Below are 20,245 nucleotides of genomic sequence, written 5' to 3' on the forward strand. Positions count from 1 at the left end.
CCGTCTGCCCGTGATGGGTTGTTCAGATCTAACCCTGCAGAATGCTGCTGATTGCGGCGGTATATCTTCATCTTTATGTCGGAGTATCGCGGGGATGGATATGGAGAATTAGCAACAAGGGCATGTGTTGCAGTGTGTGTGACTTACAGTTTTTATTTGACTCTCATTTGCCTCAACTGCCACAAAGTGTGCTATAGTTCAAGCGGAAAGTGCCTCGTGTCAATTTGTTGGATGGGGATCGTGATGTTCTTATGCGTTTTTTTTCTCCAGACGAACAGCAGCATCGTTGTTCGGCTTTGTGAGTTCAGACATATTATTGCTGCACTTTTGCTTTTATGGAAAATGCGTTTGAGTAAAATCGGCAGAGGTTTTTTTGAAGTAGTAATAAAGACCAAGGACATGATGATAGCCTTCCTACATTTCAGCTGTTATAAAAAGAAACGGTGTGTTCTTCCCCTTTAGGTGAGGATGTTGTTGTGGCTGCTTATGTTCCTGCCTGCCAGCTCCTCGGCTCAGCGATCAGAGCCCATGTTCTCCGCTATAACCAAGAGCGTCCTCCCCCCCGACTACGACAACAACCCCACCCAGCTCAACTACGGCGTCGCCATCACCGATGTGGACGGGGACGGAGACCTGGAGATGTTTGTAGCCGGGTGAGAAAAGGGGGAGGCAGGTTGTGTGAAACAGACTTTTTTTTTTTAAACTCAAGTTAGTTTTATTCCAGCTTTGTGAATCCTAAATCCCTTATATCCCATTCATCTCCTCAGAATGTTACAAGCACTTGTTTATCATCCTGCAATCAAAGCGATTAATTCACCTTCGAGTGATATCTTACTCTCAATCGGAGGCTTAAATAAAAGTGCGCTGCCGTTTTCCAAGCTTAAGGTTGAAGACAAAGGCGAAGGACTCAAAGAGAAGAGATGCTAGAGTGCCCCGAGGCTCGCTCAGCTGATGAGAATTGATGTGATTGGATAGAGAGCCATTGATGGGAACAGTTTGGCAAGCCTGCCTCTATCCAGTGAAGCAGCAATGAATTTTCCAATGCTTAACAGACTATAGATGGACCAAAATGACCCTGCTTAATAAATGTCATTTAGCCAAGACACCCTATTCAGCAGGTATCCCTGGACAGGTTGGCGCCACAAAACCTCATAAAGATGTCATTTCATTTGGTTTAGAAGAATCGGAGGATGGAGTGTTTTATTACGCTGACCGTCGGTACTTAAGTACAGCATGGTGAAAGTGCATTCCTATCACACTATTTATAATACAGAAGAGGGAAGGACGAGTCAGGTGAAGTTACCGCCGTCCCACTTTTTGTTTGACAACTCTTACAATCAGACTGGAATCAGTCGCAACAGAAAAGAATGTTTTAAAATGTTGTTAGATCCTTGTGGAATCTTTTTGTGTCACTTTTATTGTCAATAACAGATTATGTCAGACATATCCCTCGGGGGCTTGAAACCGACCCTTTACCAGGCTTTCAACTAATAATGGAAACCCATCTGTGTCATTTTTAGACACTCAGAGCAACGGACGAATTATGAGCGAGACATTTTGCAAGGGTTGGGATGGGGCAAACAAACACAGGACTTTCATTCAGCAGACCGTCGTTCATGTTCTTTTTTTTATCGTGGTTTTCTCACAGAAACCAAACCTCCACCGTTTCACAACGTTAACCAGATGTTACAACATTAACTGCACACTCACCGTCTGCATCAAGACACCCTGAACAAGGCTCCCCCCCCCCCATCACTGTAATTACACTGTAATGAGCTGTCCCGTATGATGATTGATTTAAATGGCACCCTAAAGAAAAATCTATTAGTTGTTGTCAAACCCAGGTTAGAGCTATGACAGTTCTGAAAATGGGGACTGATCGTGAGACACGCAGATGATTGTAAGGCCCTGAATACTTATTTTCTCAGACAACTTGTCAACGCAAAGTGATGTCTTCCTGGATGAACACAAAATGTTCCGACTCTTTTGTTCATTTTGATTGAGATGTTTGGTGGGATATTAGCTCGTATTACCGCTGTTAACCAAATCTGATTAAAGCACATCCACACAGCCCTGATGCACCTCTCAATAAACATTATTGATTTAGATTGTTGCTTAATGAGTCATGAATATTTATAGAGAACTATTTAAAATCCTACCTGACTGATTTGGTATTGCCCTACTATGATATTGTTGGAATCCTGCTAGACAGTTAAATATATATTAAAAAATGAATATAATTGATGCAGCAGAACCAGATATACATTCCATGCATTCTTCCATGTCAAGACAATACATTGAGGTGCAACTGGATGGTGGATTTGTCAGGATCTTTAGGCAACATGAGAAGTCATGAATTAAAAAGGCCCAATATTGCCGATGACAGTCTCCTGTAATGAAGATGTAACAGCTGTGCCATTGGTGCCTGTTGACAGCTACAACGGCCCCAACCTGGTGCTTAAGTACGACAAGCAGAAGAAAAGGCTCGTCAACATCGCCGTTGACAACCGTAGCTCCCCATTCTACGCCCTGAGAGATCGCCAAGGCAACGCCATCGGGGTGACGGCGTGTGACATCGACGGAGACGGTCGGGAGGAGATTTATGTCCTCAACACCAACAACGCCTTCTCTGGTACAGTACATGCTTCTCAACACACCGATTCACTTTCACAGAAAGAAACCCATCATGCGTTAGTGCACACGCTCCCGCAGGGGTCTGTGCCTCTTTTCTTGTACGGAGACAAAGCAGGAGAATCAGTATGCAGATATTAAGCTTATCACATCGGAGTCTTCATCAGATAACAGATAAGCTTCGTGCTGCTATTCATCAATCCGAGAGCTCCGGGGCCAAAACTACAACCGCACTCACATAAAAATGATAGAGGTCACTTTCAGCCACAACGGCTTCTTGAGTTTGCAATCACCGGCGGTTGTCTTAAATATTGCATAACCTCTCTTTTTTTACTCTCGGCACAATCTTTGCCTCCCTCTCTCTCTGCATCAAGGTCGGGCCACGTATTCTGACAAGCTGTTTAAGTTCCGTAATGGACGCTTCGAAGATCTGCTGAGCGACGACATTAACGAACACAGAGATGTGGCCAACCGTATGGCCGGGCGCTCAGTGGCCTGTGTGGACAGAAAGGTACCACACACACACACACACACACATGTATGCACAAACATAGTGGACTAGATGCAGATGCACACACCACACACAAAACTCCCCGGAGTGTCTTCTGCGTACATGCATGGGTGCTTCTGTTTGTTTACCAGTGATAACTCATGCCCTGCCTACGCCGCCCTTCTCAGCATGTGCTATGACAGTTCATTTGGGGAAATGGTGTGCCATTTTCTCTCTTCTGTCCATCGCACCAGTGTAATTACAGAAGCCAGGGCTCGTTTGTTTTATAGAACATCGTACGAGGGGAGGAGTGATGACTGCACACTGCTGCTTCCTGCCCGTAGCATTTTCTCTCGGTCTCTTTCCCCATTGTTTTCTCCCCTCTTTCCAAACCTGCTTCACTCCCTGTTTTTCTCTCTCTGACTGACACACTTTGTCTTTGTCTCTTATCTCACACACACGTATACGGTTCTCACTTCCAATCAGAGGGACGGGATAAAAAAAAAAAAAAAGGAAATAGTGGGAGAGGACAGTAAGGATTACAATAGATTTTTTCTTTAACTACAGTCCCATTTCACTGAACACTGATAGGTTGTGCAGCTGCCAAACCGATTGGAAAGATATTTGCTTTTAATGGCATAATGCTTTTAGAGGACGCCAAAGACCTGGTGTGTGTTCTTCCATGCAGGCTGATGGGGAGAGAATGCATTCTACTATTGCTGAACAAGCCTTATTACAACCGATTTAGAACAATAGTAGAAGGTTATAAAGGCCAGAAGCAAAGCACATCGTATAGGTGGCGGGAAAGCTAATGTGTTTAGTTTTGCTTACTCGTAAATAAAGTGTTATCATTCGGGAAGAGAGGTGGGATAATTAGTCACCCGACCGCTTCATCCCTCCCAGTCTCCTTGAAAGTGACGGCCCATCGTTAGTCTTCAACCATCTGATGAAGGTGACACATTGAGTGGTCTCACTTTACCTGATGGATCGGTTCACTCTGCACTGGCAGGCTGGATGGGAGCTCGTGGAAATAAGTGGATTTTAAGCCAGAACAGTTGAAGTATGTCCGATAAAAAAAAAAGAGGACCTTTGAAAACAAAAGAAGGGGGAAAACGTTACGTTAGAGTTGGTAGCTTATTGAGGCTTCTCAGTGAGAGCTGTAAAGACTGATATAAAGGGCAATGCAGTCGCACGTCTCTGCAACTGCATGCACTTTGCAGGCATGCATGTCCCACTATTCACAATGCCAATTCCAGTGATGGAAATTAGCCTTGGGTGGAGACGTATTGAAAAATCGTTGACTTTTAAGTTTGTTAAGTAACTGCCAGTGGCCTTCATTGTAGTGCATTCTCATTTTGTCAAGTGTGTAAGTGTGTGTGTGTGTGTGTGCGTGTGTGTGTGTAACTCACTCCTCCCACCTCAACAAGCCATAATGTGACGCTTCATGACATTTACATTAACTAGACTCATGTACTTTTCTTGTCTTGTAAAAATATAGTAAAGTTAACACACACACACTGTGAAGAACAGCGTGTGTGTGTGTGTGTGTGTGTGTGTGTGTGTGTTTGCATACGTGCATGTGTTTGTATTGATTGAAATATGTTAGGTCTGCTGGGAAAGCTCATTGGAATCCAGTGTGTAGTCTATTAGTGTGGTTCCGTCTGTGAGTTTGTGTCTGCAGGGACTCTGACTGATAATGGAGTGTGAAATTAATCTCCAAAGGGAGGCAGAGAAAGGAGTAGGGAGAGAGAGCTGAGGGAGCGGGTGTAGAGGGGAGGAAACGAGGTAAAGGGAGATTAAAAAAGGAAAGAGAAGGCTTGATTGGGAGAAGGTGAAACCGTTTCTAATATTCGCAAAGAAAAGAAAGATCATTTAAAAAGGATAAGTCTGGAATTACAAGTAACTAATTATATAATCCTGTTTTAGTTCGCTAAAAGCTGCGCTCAACTTTATATTCAGCTTTTTATTTAAAGCTGATTTTCTTTTTTAACAAATGCTGTTGTGAAAACAATGTGATATTTATGAAACAAGTAGCTTTTAGTGAATAATCCATAAAGGGAATCTATGAAAAAACAGTTACTTCAGGTTTAAAGGTGCAAAATTGTAGCAGCATATGCGCTCAAATGGTGGTTACAGCTGATATGACGCTGGCCAGATTTACGTATTCAGGAAGGCTTGAGAGCCTCAGAGAAGGTAGGGATGGAAAGTCTTGACAGACAGACTAACAAGTTGTTGGGTTTGGTCTTTGTAGACGATAAGAAAAATACTATAATAATACTAATACTAGAGGCCATCCTGCAATGGGATCACACTGACATGATGCCAAATTGACCCTATTCCCAGGACCAACCAACCAACCACATCCATCTTCAACGCTGTCTTCATTTTTATCTCAACTGCACCTGTAAAGTTTGGTTGTGACACTATCGCAGTGACAAAAATCATTTCTACAGACGTACGAAGTACTCAAAACCACACCTGTGGTATCCAGGACAACATTTTACCATGACAACACACACACACACACACACACACACACACACACACACACACACACACACACCAAAAAGATAATTAATCATCGATAATTTCCCAGAATAAACAGCCCACCCCAGCTTTAAGGGTTTTACTGAATCAAATTATTTATCAGCTCACATTTAGCTATGCATGCCTTTCCTCATTATGCTAAGTATATTAAATATATATATGGTAACCATATTTGTTTTCTTCCCCAGGGTTCAGGCCGTTATGCCATATACATAGCCAACTATGCCAGTGGCAACGTGGGTCCTCATGCTCTCATTGAAATGGACGAGGCTGCGAGTGATCTTTCACAGGGCGTCATCGCCCTCTCCAACGTGGCGGAGCAGGCCGGAGTCAATAAGTTCACTGGTAGGTGTGTGTGTGTGTGTGTGTGTGTGTGTGTGTGTGTGTGTGACGTAGACCATCATCCAGGACTACTGGACCTGCAGTCTGATTTATAGACATCTGTAGAGGAGCATGTTCTTGCTGTACCCACGGACTCTGAAATATAGGACTCCAGTACAGAGAGGCTGCTGGATGGGAGTAAAGGGAGAGCTGGAGAGGTTCCAGGTGAGGGGGGGATGAAAGGGAAGGTGATGAGTGTAAGCGTGAGAGAAGAAAGAGAGAGAAAGAAGTGTAAGTGGGCTCTTTTGGCCCCGTCAGCTGTTTACTCCAGTCAAAGTCACGGGGAAGCAAAGAGAGAACGCGACACACACATACATCAGACCGGCCCCGGAGATGGCATCTATCACAGCCGGCTGTGGTTCCCCCTGAAGGCGTGGATGCATGTTCGTCGTGGACTTCACTACATCACAGAGGATTAGAGGTGCAATCAGCTCGATCAAAGTGTTACTATAAATGCCAGAAAGGGAAACAGAGAGCGAATCCCTGCCGAGGTTGTTTAAGTTACAGGAAGTCGCCGGTCTTGTTTCACAAACTGGTCAAAGAATCACTCCTGACCCTCCCACTGATTGTTTTTTTTAAAAGGGGATTTAAGAGGCCAGTAAAATCACTGGTGAGAAACCGTCTTCCTTGTAAGACAGGTTTCAAATCACCCAAAAAGCCATTTCACATAAGCTTCTTTTTAAGGATACAGGCTTCTGAAAGTAAAATAGGTGTAATCCATGTGCATATATAGGGTCGCCTATAAAGTTGGAATCATTTGCAAATGTCATTTTATAGCAAACAAATGTTATGCATGAATAGATTTTCACCTGGGTAATTGTGAAACATAATGTAATCATTGCATTGATGCATTTAAATAGGAATAAACAGAGGATTGTGTCTGAAAACAAAATATTCCAACTTTATGGGCAACAGTGTAAAAACCATAAACTGCCTCACCCACCTACCAAAGCCTAGCACTGCATCTTATTCTTATTTACTGCAGTTTTATTTATTTTTTAATGTTAAATGTGTATTAATTGAGTTGCTGCAAAAAGCTCTTGTCGGAAAATTCTGAAAAATTTTGAACGTGAAAGGATGACCTTGAAATAGATTTTTATTTATTTACTTTTTTTTTTTTTACTCACAAGCACTGCACTGAAATTCATCACGGCACCACAGCTCACTTCTCCGGCTTGCATCAACACTTCACTTAACCCCCGTGATGGATTCCTGTTTGGTATCTTAGAACAATAAACGCCAGAATGAATGATTTGGCTGTGATTTGTTTCTTTGATAACAGCGCTGCCTCTATGATACTTCATTGTAACCATTGAAAAGTCCTTGACGCCGATGTCCAAGTGAATTTTGGACTTGAGGAATGACTTTGTATCCGAGCATTACGGAATCAATCACCATCATCTGTAGATCTTTTTTACATGCGAGGAGTCATCGAAGCCACCAGAGGGGCAGAGTGAGCCGGCCCAGAATGGCTGTGAATGATGTACGGCGGATGGCTTTGTCATCAAACTGCCGTTAATCAGAGCGGAGGGACAGGCGGTGAAGTTGCATATCTAATGGTTACATATCTCTGGAGGGACATTAGTGGTTTATGGCCATAGGGGGCAAGTGATATTTGTCTGGGCTGATGGAGCAGGCCAGTAAATCAGGAGAGAGTTCTGACTCACAGCACTGACTCTGCATACTGGAAGGGCAATCTAAGCCCTTTCAACTCCATAATTAGACTCTGCTGGTCTCAGATGAGACACTTTAGGAAGACACTTCACTTTACAGAACGTCATTGGGAAAATCCTGGGGTGATCTTGAGAGTGTGTTCAGCAGTCACAGAGATCTGTTCATGAGGAAATTACTGTTAGCTTTTGGTTAACGCAAAAGATGCTCAGCGTGTGTCACGTCTTTGCATTCTTTCTATTTTATGCACACTCGTTCCTAGATGAGTTTATCTCTGTGTGTGTGTTCCCCGTCTAGAGGAAATGGCATGGGGAGACACTGATGATCTCTTACCGTTCACTTTTCTAAAACAGTCTGTTCACCCTCTCTTCTTAAATGTTCTCTTACCGCTGAGCCTCGTATCTCCCTGTCTCCGTTTGTGCAGGAGGGCGAGGTGTCGTGGTCGGGCCCATCGTCAGCCAATCCCTGTCCGATGTGTTTTGCGACAACGAGTACGGACCCAACTTCCTGTTCAGGAACAATGGAGATGGAACTTTTACCGATGTGGCGCAACAAGCTGGTGAGAGGAACGTGTACGGTTTAAGGTCAAGCGTAAATGAAAAAAGATCACATATCTGGTCATATTGGGAATCTTAACAATATATGCTGAAACAAATCAATTTTGTTTGAATTTTTATATATATTTTTCAGTTTTTCTTTTCTAACTGGAAAACAAAATATGACACATGCTCACATCAGATACCAACCGCTATTATCATGACGTTTGCATTAATCGATCTGGCGCTACACAGAGCTACAGACGGTTGGGAGCTAATCTTTAAATAATCCTCCCACTAACCTGTTTCACCCAGAAATACTCACAACACAGAAGCTACTCTGGAAATGCCGTGTCAGCTCGGCTTTAACAGACCATGGCCCCAGATCAATTAATTATAGACCTTACTGTGTGATAGAGTGTCTTACCATATCCCTGAAGGTGTGGAGGACCCGATGCAGCACGGCAGAGGGGTCGCTCTGGCAGACTTCAACCGCGATGGCAAGACAGACATCGTCTACGGGAACTGGAACGGACCTCATCGCCTGTACATGCAGCTGAATAACCGCAAGCAGAAGTTCAAGGTGGGTCGGAGTGTTTCCTGGGACTACTTTTAATGCAAACAAACGCCAAAAGTAACACAAAAGTTTGCTTCATATGCTTCAAATGAACACGGTATGTGTATATACCATGTACATGGATATTAGCAGTTTTGGTCGGGAACATTTCTTTGGTAGAAAGTAATTCCAATGAAAAGAGTTCACAGATCAGTCTGTGGAGTAAACGGCATTAATTCCCCATCGGGAATCAGGAACTGCAAATGATATAGATGAGTTTCAGAGTGAGGTTGTGTTGCTCTCTTGTTCTTCAACGCCTAATGAACAAGCAGTGCAAAGCCTATCACCTTTATTAACGGGTGGGGAATTAGCATGAGTCAGCCCTGGCTCACTTTGGTATTGAGTGGGGATTTAAAGATGGACGGACGGTGATTTACTCAATCAACGACGATAGACAGCCCCCCCCCCCCTCCTCTGACAGCCAGCGGTGTGCATGTGTTGTGTAGTAGGGTTAATAGAGGCAGAGACAGAGACCGGCCCTGCTGCGTGTAAATCTGAGGAGGTTTTTCGTGCTCGGTGATCTATCTGTCAGCAGCTGCGACTGCATCTTTTACCAAAGAGATAAACGTCACGCCAGACATCTTTATTGGGGTCAAATAAGGGGTTAATGTGTGATGCTTAGCCCAGAGACAATTCCATCAGCGTGACGCACACACACACACACACACACACAATGCCCTCTAATACACGAACAATCACACAGGAGACAAATTGAATTAGCTAACCGATGTTTTTTTTTTTTTTTTTTAACACACAACACGTTTAAACCCCCCCCAAACACACACAGGCTGACACCCCTACTAGCCGTGTTGACCTTTGCCATGTATAATGAAGCTGTTGTATCACTCCAGTAAACCGCTAATTAAATTGGGCTGAAACAGCAGCTTGCCTGGGTAGTAGAAAGTGCAGATTAGGCCTGTTTGTGCTTTAATTAAAATCTATTGGCGAGGTTTTCCTGGCAGGAGGCTTAACACGCAGAAACAGACCCGCACATATATAAAAGGTATTTAAAGAGAAGGAAAATTATTACAACGAATCAAAGCGTAAAATTAAGTTCCATATGATAAGCACATTATCAAAAATGCACACATTTATAATATTCATTTACGTGATTGATGGAATAAACTTTCTCCGCTCTTATCCTGTAAATCTCATGTTTCTCCATATTTGTTTTGATGAGAGTCATTTTCTCTTTCCTGATGGCACATCTATTCCTCCACCTTAATATATAGTAGTATAGTAAATTTAGAAGCGTCCCTCCCTCCCTTGTGGCCCTCACTTGGCCATCCCCTCTCCTTCACCTGAGAAGCAGAAGGTCACTGTGAGCCCTCCCCACCCCCGGCTTTATGAGCCTTATAATTAAAACAGGGAGTAAATACTGGAGGGAGTGAAGGGCTGCTCTATAACTCTTCCCGACTTATCACGATGTCACTGAAGCGGGGAGATATCCGTTACTTTCTTCTACAAAAACTCCTCTGCCTAGGAAACTTTTATCCGGGGGCAGGAGAGCTGCAGTCTTTCTGATGCCAGAGGACGTAAAAAAAAGAAGAAAAAAAAAAAAAAGAGCTTCGTTCATCTCTTTAGGCTGGAGATGACACTCATCAGCCAGGGTAACTTACAATGAGTGAGTGAGCAGATCACAGATCAGCGTCTAACTCAAGGACCGAACACTGATTATTGATGGGAATGTTGTGGAGATTGAACTCGTGACCTTCGTGTTATGTTAGCGCTTTACGCCGCGCCGCGCTTCACGTGTCAACCTCATCTTTCACAGCGAAGAACGAAACGGAATTTTAGAATATGCTGTCATCGGCATATTGATGAACTAAAAGGACGTTTATTGTATGTTTGTGAAAGTGTTGGATTATTACTAATTAATCCTGAATTATTATTAATTATAAATCATTCAATAACATCATACATTTAAAAAAGAAAAGAAAGGATGACAGACCCAAGCAGTTGAGGTGTGACATCAATTTGTACATCTGCAATAAATAAACATCTTATTATTGGTACTTATTATAAGCATTTCCTCCCCACAGTAAAAAAACGTCCTGCATACGTTTGGCTTCTGTACATTTATATCTGTGTGTGTGTGTGTGTGTGTGTGTGTGTGTGTGTGTGTGTGTGTTTCCCTGATCTCAGGACATTGCATCCCAGAAGTTTTCTATGCCGTCCCCGGTTCGCACCGTCATGGCTGCTGACTTTGACAATGACAACGAGATGGAGGTCTTCTTCAATAACATCGCCTACAGGGGCCCCTCTGCCAACAGGCTCTTTAGGTACACTGAGAGAACACGTCACAACACACACACACACACACACACACACACACACACACACACACACACACACACACACACACACACACACACGCGTTAAACAAGTATAATAGTAAGTTTCAATAGCATTTTGATCATGAGCATAATGGACTACCTTTGTGTCTTGATTTAATATTCTAAAACTGGGCCTGGAAGCCGATAAGAATTTAAAATTCCCAGCCAAGGATACTTATCTAGTCTGGCATCCCGCCTCCTCCTCCACGCATGAATGAATCTTTCATTAAGACAGTTTCAGGTCTCTTTTTTGGCTCACGGTTTAGCTTCCTCTCTTGATAATATTAATGAACTCCGCTCACAAAATGCAGTACATGAGATAACAACTCTTAGGTCTTAATAGTAGAATAAACGCATCCTGTCTGAATAAAAATCTGATCTGGCATATTTTTTTGAACAGGATGCAGAAGTCATGATGAATGTTGCCATGAGCTGGTGGGTCAATTCATACTGAATATCAATAATCAGTGTAAGCCCCAGAGGTTTCCTGGATCTGAATATTCCCACGAGCGGAGTCACTGGAGGAGAATTTGTCTTCCTGGACACGACGATGTCCGACCTGGGTCGCTGCTCCACAGCCTGTGGCTCCAAAGTGTGAAGATGAATCAGCTAATATAACGCTGGCACTGGATAGCTGGAACTATTGTGCCCAAGCTAATTAATTCAATGCAAGTAATCAATACTTAGCTGAGCGGAAGGGTTTAACAGTGAGGATCAGCACATTAGAGCGCCGTGAAATGAAATTATAACTTGAGGAAAGTTGGATAAAGAAATGCTTTGTCACTAAAGGTAAAGGCATTAAAAGTAATGTGCGTGATTTCTTGCAACGAACGTCCTTCTGAACACAACTTTTGAACAAAGCGATAACAATAATGATCAGATAAAAATCACAAACGTGATAATGAAACAAGTATGAAAATCAATAATTATTGAATTTTAAAAGGCATATTGTACTCAGTATGCGTCAACAAATACTGAAGTGATTCCCTGTTGCATTAAATACATAGTAGACAAAAGATATTATTGTCAAATATTTTTAATAATAACTGCAAATAGGAAATGGGAAGTAAATGAGAGGAAATGTTGTATAGCAGGCCAGATTTATTGATATTTTAGACAATTATTTCCCTTTTGTCATGAGTGAAAGAAGACATATTGAGATCCTTTACTTATTTGTAAAAATGATCCAAAATAAATAAATAGTGAATGGACCCTATTAGGTGTTATATTTATATATATTACATTAATGGAGGATTATCTTTGATGCATAAACATGTAAGCAGCATTTTAATGTTGTAGCGCGTCAGCTTATTTGACCTACTTTACATAGTTTGGAAGTTTACTGAAAGAGTTTATCATATTTTATACTGATCATGTGTTTTTTATGCACACTTTTCCTCTGTAGAGAATCTGGTAACTGCAGTAGCCATCTCAAAATTACACACTTGTAAATTAACTTAGCTACTTCCCAACATACATGTTTAACATGGCATTAGTATCAATGTTTTACAGTGTTTGATTGGTAATTGCTGCGTTATTGATTCGACAGAGTGAGCAGGAGAGAGCATGGAGACCCCCAGATAGAAGAGTTGAATATCGGGGAGGCATCGGAGCCTGAAGGGCGAGGAACCGGTGAGTGTGGACAGACAGCTGTCTTACAACCATAATATCATATCTGCTATTCCAACATCTCACCACTAGATGGCACTGGAGCTCCACTGGCATTTCCATATGTTTAATTCAAATAAAAATAAGATTTGTTCCACATAATTACTATGATTTTTGAAACATCATGCTTCCCTGAATGAGGAGAACAAAAACCTGCGTGGGTCGTTTGCTGAAGTGTTGCATCGTTACAGGAGCCGTAGCCACCGACTTTGACGGCGATGGGCGACTGGAACTGCTGATATCTCACGGTGAAAGTGCAGCACAGCCGCTCTCCGTCTACAAAGTCAACCTGGTGATTGTTTGTAAGACATTTTGGAAAAGCCTCATATGAGTTTGACAGTCTTAATCTTAACCCACACCCTCGTTCTGTCTCAGGGGACCACGAACGCCTGGCTGAGAGTGATTCCCCGGACCAAGTTTGGAGCTTTCGCCAGAGGAGCTAAAGTGGTGTTGTACACTAAAAAGAGCGGCCCACACACGCGCATCATCGACGGCGGCTCAGGGTACCTGTGTGAGATGGAGCCCGTCGCCCACTTCGGCCTCGGTGGGTTTTCATTTCCACATTCCAGTGACATTTTCAGCTTGCTTGTTTTATTTCTTTCATTCTCAAATGTCAGCCGCTGAAACCAGCATGTTTTTTTGTTGCAGTTTATGCTTGATAACAGTTGTGGATTTAGTCTTTGTTGAGTAATTAATTGATTGACGAAGCTGCCAGTCAGAGGGAGCTGGGTGGACAGAAGGGATGGCGGACAGGTGCTGTATCTGGAAGCAGGCCTGCTAGTTCAGCCACTGCTGCTTCCTGGCCCTGCTCTGTATCAGGCCTCATTCATTTTAATGACTGATTGCACGGAACACATTCACGCTTGCAAAAAGCATCACTGCTGGCAGACCAATACATGAGAGGGTGTCACACGGGTGCAGAACAGGCGACATATTCTCTGGCTTTCAGGCAGCAAACACCTGCTGAGTAGATCACTGTGTGGTAAGGTAACTCAACACGTGTTTCCACGAGAACTGACACTTTAATTAAGCTCTGCAGAGGCTCTCTGGAGCTTTCTCCATAGCTGATTAGAATAGTTCATGTAGAGAGAAGAGGAGGGATGTTTTACCCGTCTGTGCCGTATGTCTGACCAGGTAAGGACGTCGCCACCAACATCGAGGTTTACTGGCCAGACGGTCGTTCAGCGGCGCGGCCCCTGGAGCCTTCAGACGTCAACACGGTGCTGGAGATCCACTATCCAAGAGACGAGGAGGAAGTCACTCCCACTGTGGAGATAGAGGTTGATTCACCGCGATTACATTCTTATCATGTCGGAGATCGTTTTGTAGAATTAGCTACACCACGATGTGCTGAGAGGGTTCTGTGTGTTCCCTGGTTTGTGCCAATTAAATTGAAAAGGTGTTAGAGAACAGGAGCACAATATTAACTGACAAGTTAATTATCCACTTCAATACCTGATCTTGTGTCGGAGCGAATCCCTCAAAGTTTCAAGACCTTGATCATTAAAAAAGTGTGCTTATACGTTGCATATTTCACAATTAATTTGTGTTTAGTTTCTACAACCTTGCTGACTTGAGGTCAGTAATTATTCTAGCACAGCAAGACTGTACACATAAGGATTTGTGTGTTTGTAATGAGACTGACGGTGTCTTACAGTGTGGTCATGGGTTCGCTCTGAACGAGAACGGCCGCTGCACAGGTGAGTAGCAAAGACGTTTCCGTTGACTGCTCTGTGCTCGTGTCCGAATGCAGACAGAAAGTGTCTTTCCTCCCTCGTCTCCCCCTCCCTCCCCCCTCAGATAAAGATGAGTGTACCCAGTTCCCCACTGTGTGCCCCTCCGACCGCTCCGTCTGCACCAACACCTACGGCAGCTATAAGTGCCGCGCCAAGAGGAGATGCAACCAGGGTTTTGAGCCCAACGACGATGGGTCGGCCTGCGTGGGTGAGTGGTCCGGGCATAGCCGTGGGTAGACTTAGCTGGAGATCAGGGGAACAAAGGAAGCACTGCCGGGGAACGGGATGCCTTAAGCTGCCTTAATTATGCCGGTTTGGAGTGAAGGCTTGGAGGTGCTAACATTCCTCTCACCGTGTCCTCTCTCTGCACCCCGCTGTCTTGCATGACTAACTCCCCCGTGTGAATGAGCTCTCTTTCAGCCGTACAGACTCTAACCTTTACCCTGCCCTCTCCTTCTCTGCAGCCCAGGTGGCTTACTTTGGGGGGACGCGATCTTCCGGGGAACGCGAGCGCTCCGGCTTTTCTTTCTGGAAGCTCCCCATCTCTGTGCTACCACTCCTCTCTACCCGTCTCCAGACTGGACTACTGTAGCAGTCGCTGTCTTCTCCCCCTTTTCCTTGCTTCCCACCTATCTCCGCTACTACATGGGGACGTACAGAACTCTCAGAGTAAACTTTTCACCCTCACTGCTACTCCTTTCTGCTCCTACGTGGATCCCTGCTATGTTTTCTCCTCCTTCGCCGCCGCCGCCGCTGCTATGTGTCACCTCTTGGCTCCCGGCCCCCATCTGGACTATAAAGAAACGCACAGGGAGCATGCCCGCTCGGAGCTATACGGGCTTCACAACTAACTGTGTCACACCCGCCAGAGCCCTCACGTCATCACCTGGCACTTATCTTAGCGGGACCTGAACCGAGGCCAAGTCAATAAGTGGAGCCGCGGCGTATAAGCCACTGCGTATACAGTACAGCCGACAGATCTACTGGCAACGCGGATTCATTAGAGACACGCTAAGACCCCCATCTGTATCTCCACAGTTGCACTATGTTAATCTTTACAAAGTCACTCTCATTCTTATAATGGACTTTCTCAGATGCTGAGGAACACCAGGTCTCTCTTTAGGTTCTGTGTTTGTGTGCGAGGGCCCCGCGTCCAAAGAGGCAGTAGAGGAACATATGCCAGGCCATCTGCCTCCGATGGTAGGTCCCATTTTTGTTACCTATGAATAATACAGCAGCACAGTGAAGAATTTAAACACATGGGTATGTATGTGTGAGCACAAGGATAGGCGGGAACAAATGTATTTATTTTATGAAGACAAAAGCAAAAGGATGTGGATTTTCATGTTTTTTTTCTAAAATATATATTTATTTATTTTTCTCTCGAACCATAAGACTTTAAATTATAAGGGTGGAGATAATTCACATTTTTGTTATTGTTAATCACCTTCATTTCTTAGAAGTGATTGCCATAAACAGCTGGCTAATGTAATATTTAGCAAATATTACTCAAGTAATTGTGTTTTTGTTGGGAATGGAGGTCTGTGACGGAAATAAAATCTTGCTCACGGGGTCGATTCATGCCTTTTAAAGGGATTTATTGACAGTAAGAAAAGCAGAAAATATTACCAGACGCATCCTTTAAATTGTGATTATAAAATAAAACATCAACGCACAATATTTAATGTTGACACCCGTTCTCATTGAAATGAAATAAAAAAAAAATATCAAGGCTCTTTGCCTCAAAAACAAAAGGAAGGAGGTGTGAGTTTCTGAAATAAATTAAAACAAACCATTACTGCAGTGTTTCATATAGCGAAGCCCTCGGCATCCTGGAGCGCAGGGCAATGCATAAAGCACATGGAACCCGTCACTTTTTATTAAACACTACAGACATCGTTTCTGTCCCGTTGCCATGTGTTTCTCGAATCTTTTCAGGAAATGAATAAATATTTTGGCAGAAAGGATGACCCAAAAGTGAAAACATTGTCCTCCACAAGATGTTGACAACATGTTGACTGACAGATTTTTTTTCCCCCCTCCAAATTCGTGGATTTCTCTCTATTCACCCGCTGAGGCAAGTGTTGTGTATTTTGGAAAATATTTGGCCAGAAAACCTCAAACATTCCATTCAAGAAACGGCGGAGAAGTGACATCAGCCCCGAGCCGTCCCTCATGAGCTGGACCCGAACTACAGATGCCACCTGTAAATATCTAACATTTCCCCTGAGATTTAGAACTGAACTTATTTCTCTCCGAGACATTTTTTTTATGGAAACTTAAGCGGCAACAGAGCATGAAAAAACTGAAGCAAACATTGCTGGATGTGTTAAAGCAATTAAAATGACTCACCGCGGATCTCTGTTGGATCCACATCGACCATGTTGTCATGCCGAAGACTGTGGAGGAGAGAGAGAGAGAGAGACCAAGGGTTCAGCAAGATCACGTCCACCCAATAGCTGAACGTTCAGCTGAGGCCGCTGAAAAGATGTTATTGGAAACACAGAAACCTTTTCGTAGTTTCAATCACACTATCGGGTCAGAACTGATATGGAATCTCACAATCTGCATGAACAATAAGATCCACAAGTGTTTTATCAAAAAATTGCACGTATTAAAAAGCACATATCGGTGTTTGTGACTTTGTTGCTTACATTCTGCTACTTACTGTCCACAAAGCAAATAACGGTGTCGTCATCTATTGTCAAAGACATGGTTGTATAAATCCATGGGATTCTATAACGTGTCGTTCTGAAGTTTGTACATCAGCGAAAAGGATACCGCTGAAGAATGTTGGCTATATTTGACCGCTCCTGATTATATGTACATGCGATATGCAACAAAATATAAGGTTTACAGTATTTACTGTATCGACTCCGTTCAGACATGCAGGAGGACTCTGACATCAATGAAACTGTGGTTTATTCAAAAATATGAGGCGACACTGAAGAAAATAAACAAAAACACATTCATAGTGATGGATTATTTCACTCAAGTCATGCCTGGAAGTAGAGCTAGAGAGAGTGGAGGAATGTCACTACAGAAAGTAGAGAAATTATTGTTTTTTCAGTAACTGCAATAACAGAATAGACGCCACTAAGAGCAGAGGTAAACTTTTCACCCTGTGATTCTCTAACTGTGTGATGTACATTAACAGTGTCACTGAATGATGTCCATCGACCTGCAGGATGGATGCTGTGTGTGTGTGTGTGTGTGTGTGTGTGTGTGTGTGTGTGTGTGCCACAGCTCTGTTTGCGTCCCGGAGGCTCCAGCTGTGTTTCTTTCTGCTGAAATGAACTGCAAGTGGAGATGTCCTTGTGAAAAATAAAAAAAGATCGGGAACACAATGCTCAATGTGTGTGTTTCAGGGGAGTTTGGAGCAGTGTGTGTGTGTGTGTGTGTGTGTGTGGCCTGTTTGGATGTGAGAATGTGCTCCATGTGGAAAAATAATCCAGATGCCTTTTTTTTTTGTGAGCTTCAGACCACTAATGACAAAATGCCTCACAAGCAGCAATCGCACAATGTACACACGCCACGAAGCATTCAGTGAAAACGATCAGACATACATGTTAAAAGAATATTTGTGTCTGTACGGAAACGACCAGAGCAGAGGGGGAAACGCTGTATAAATGTGGATGTATACACCGTAGTGGCCGTTTCTTTTTCAGCTGCAGCCGGAGAGAGATGTTTATTTTCTCTTGGGTTTGGTGAAAACCAGCCTGTCCCCCTGATGCAAACGTCAGCGTGGGGTTTTCAGAGTGCAGCGGTGCTGTCTGTTATGTCTTCGGGCCGTTGCAGGCCTAATTCCGGTAATGCATTTGGGTTTGTTGCAGCCCGTGATAAAATGAATGCTTCATCATCCCTGAACCATAATGCCCCTGCAGCACATCTCATGTCGTTTGATTTCAATTTATTTGACTAATTTCACCGTCGCCCGGACACAAAAACAAATCGATGACATGACAGATTAAGCAATTTCAACAACCCACCTACGGCCTACTTAAACTGGAGCTTAAGTAGGCCGTAGGTTATTGGAACTGCTGCTAATTTCAAGCCATATGTTTAACAGATCAAATATAATTCATTAAGTGATCATTAATACATGCATTGTCATTTATTTTCTTCAGGCTGGGACAGATGTCAGTATGTAATGAGAGGAGGCATACAGTTATTTTTGTCCTGGGCTCATTGCTATCGATTAATAGCATTGTGCTCACTAAAGTAGCTGCTGTATCCGGGGAGCCACATCGCTACTGTGCAACACATGGATGGAGCAAGAAACACGAGACGACAAAGGATCCATATACGGCCATTTTATCCAAACCATCCAAAATGTTGGCAAGAAAAACTGTGTGCAAATACAGCAGGTCAAAGCAAGAAGTCGGTCTGTAATTAATATTTTCAGACCTAAGAGATTGTTTTAAACCCTTACAGTCGTCCTTCTGTTTAACAATTAACCAAGGTGATCAGAAGTGACTGATCTTAACTGGAACCACACGTTCCCGAGCCTCGGACGCATAACATGGTGTGTCTATGTAGCATTCTGGGGGCTGCACTGGGTCGGTCCAGTGGCAAACACGAGGGCTGTCTATCACACGGAGGTTAAATAAACCCTGAGGATATTTATGCCAAAGGCAACATGCAGAGCGGCTGTATAGCGTGGGGGAACATTTGGTTTAAAGGACGTTCTCCTGGCCAAGACACAGAGAGACAAATCATGAGGTTTCCACCATGCTGGACCTCTTTGTCCCTTCAAAGAGCCACTCAGTGGGTGGGGTCTGTGTGTGGGTGGGGTTGTGTGTACACAATGTTTGTGTTTTGAAGGCAGCGGTAGCACTAAATCTTTTCTGTTTGTTGCATCACAGAGGTTTAATGCACCATGATCTTGAATTTGGGCAGCAGTGGATGAAGGTTCGGTGGGCCTGAGAGAGCAGTCAGAGTTTTAATGCAGCAGAATAGAGTGAACAAACAATCCCTTTTGACTGAATTCCTGTTGTTTCGTTAGTTTCCGTTGCGTGATTGCGGTAACATACGAGTGTCAAGAGCAGAATCTTCTCCTAAAGTCACCGCAGGCCTGACCTTTCTCCGGAGCCAAGTGCTCTCCTGAGGGGCTTCGTGTTTGATGCATTACATGCAAGCACACAATTGTAAACTTCACTATAATGACCTCTCTACGTTTGCCAGGCGCCGCTGCCAGTCAAAATACTTCTCAAACACAGAGGCAGCTGGTGGGATCCTGATTTTCTGTCATTTGCAGGAATAAACATTTTAACCAATCAATACCAGAAAGTGACTTTTTCCCCCCCATCTGTGTGTTCGTGACCCAAACCACTTTTTTCCTGTTTAGAGAAGAAGGAAGGAAAGAGCAGGAAGGGTGTGGAAGAAGCAGAACGGACGGAGTGGGGAAGAAATTAGGAATTTCAAAACTTGGAAACTCAAAACAATCGCAGCAACGACCTGTGGCAGAAGGTGGGGGTTAAAAAAAAGAAAAAAAAGAAAGGATTTTAAGCAACAAAAGAGGTCTGTGTGGCGGGAGGGAGTCGATGGTTAGCGTGAGAGTGACCTTTCCCCGCAGGTGTTGAGATGTTTCTGCGGTCTTTGAGAAAATATCAGTCCACTCTCACCGCTCCTCC

At 43.6% G+C, this 20,245-nt stretch overlaps 1 protein-coding gene across 2 annotated transcripts; it reads left to right on the top strand.

The window, feature by feature from the left end:
• Window positions 1-468: 468 nt before the first annotated feature.
• On the top strand, window positions 469-16,022 carry crtac1b (cartilage acidic protein 1b; the record flags this gene model as incomplete). Of its 2 annotated transcripts, XM_084020676.1 has the most annotated exons (14): window positions 469-653; window positions 2,436-2,632; window positions 3,006-3,142; window positions 5,857-6,013; window positions 8,145-8,279; window positions 8,697-8,839; window positions 11,018-11,154; window positions 12,758-12,840; window positions 13,068-13,168; window positions 13,252-13,420; window positions 14,011-14,156; window positions 14,534-14,576; window positions 14,677-14,820; window positions 15,077-16,022. In XM_084020676.1, 14 exons carry the CDS (start codon window positions 469-471, stop codon window positions 15,202-15,204), a joined length of 1,905 nt encoding a protein of 634 aa, XP_083876802.1. In that variant the 3' UTR covers window positions 15,205-16,022. The 2 variants fall into 2 exon arrangements, with proteins under 2 accessions (XP_083876802.1, XP_083876803.1); XM_084020677.1 differs by lacking the exon at window positions 14,677-14,820.
• Between the last annotated feature and the right edge of the window lie 4,223 nt (window positions 16,023-20,245).

Source organism: Eutrigla gurnardus (genome assembly GCF_963514095.1).
Source record: "Eutrigla gurnardus genome assembly, chromosome: 11".
NCBI classification, from domain to species: domain Eukaryota; kingdom Metazoa; phylum Chordata; class Actinopteri; order Perciformes; family Triglidae; genus Eutrigla; species Eutrigla gurnardus.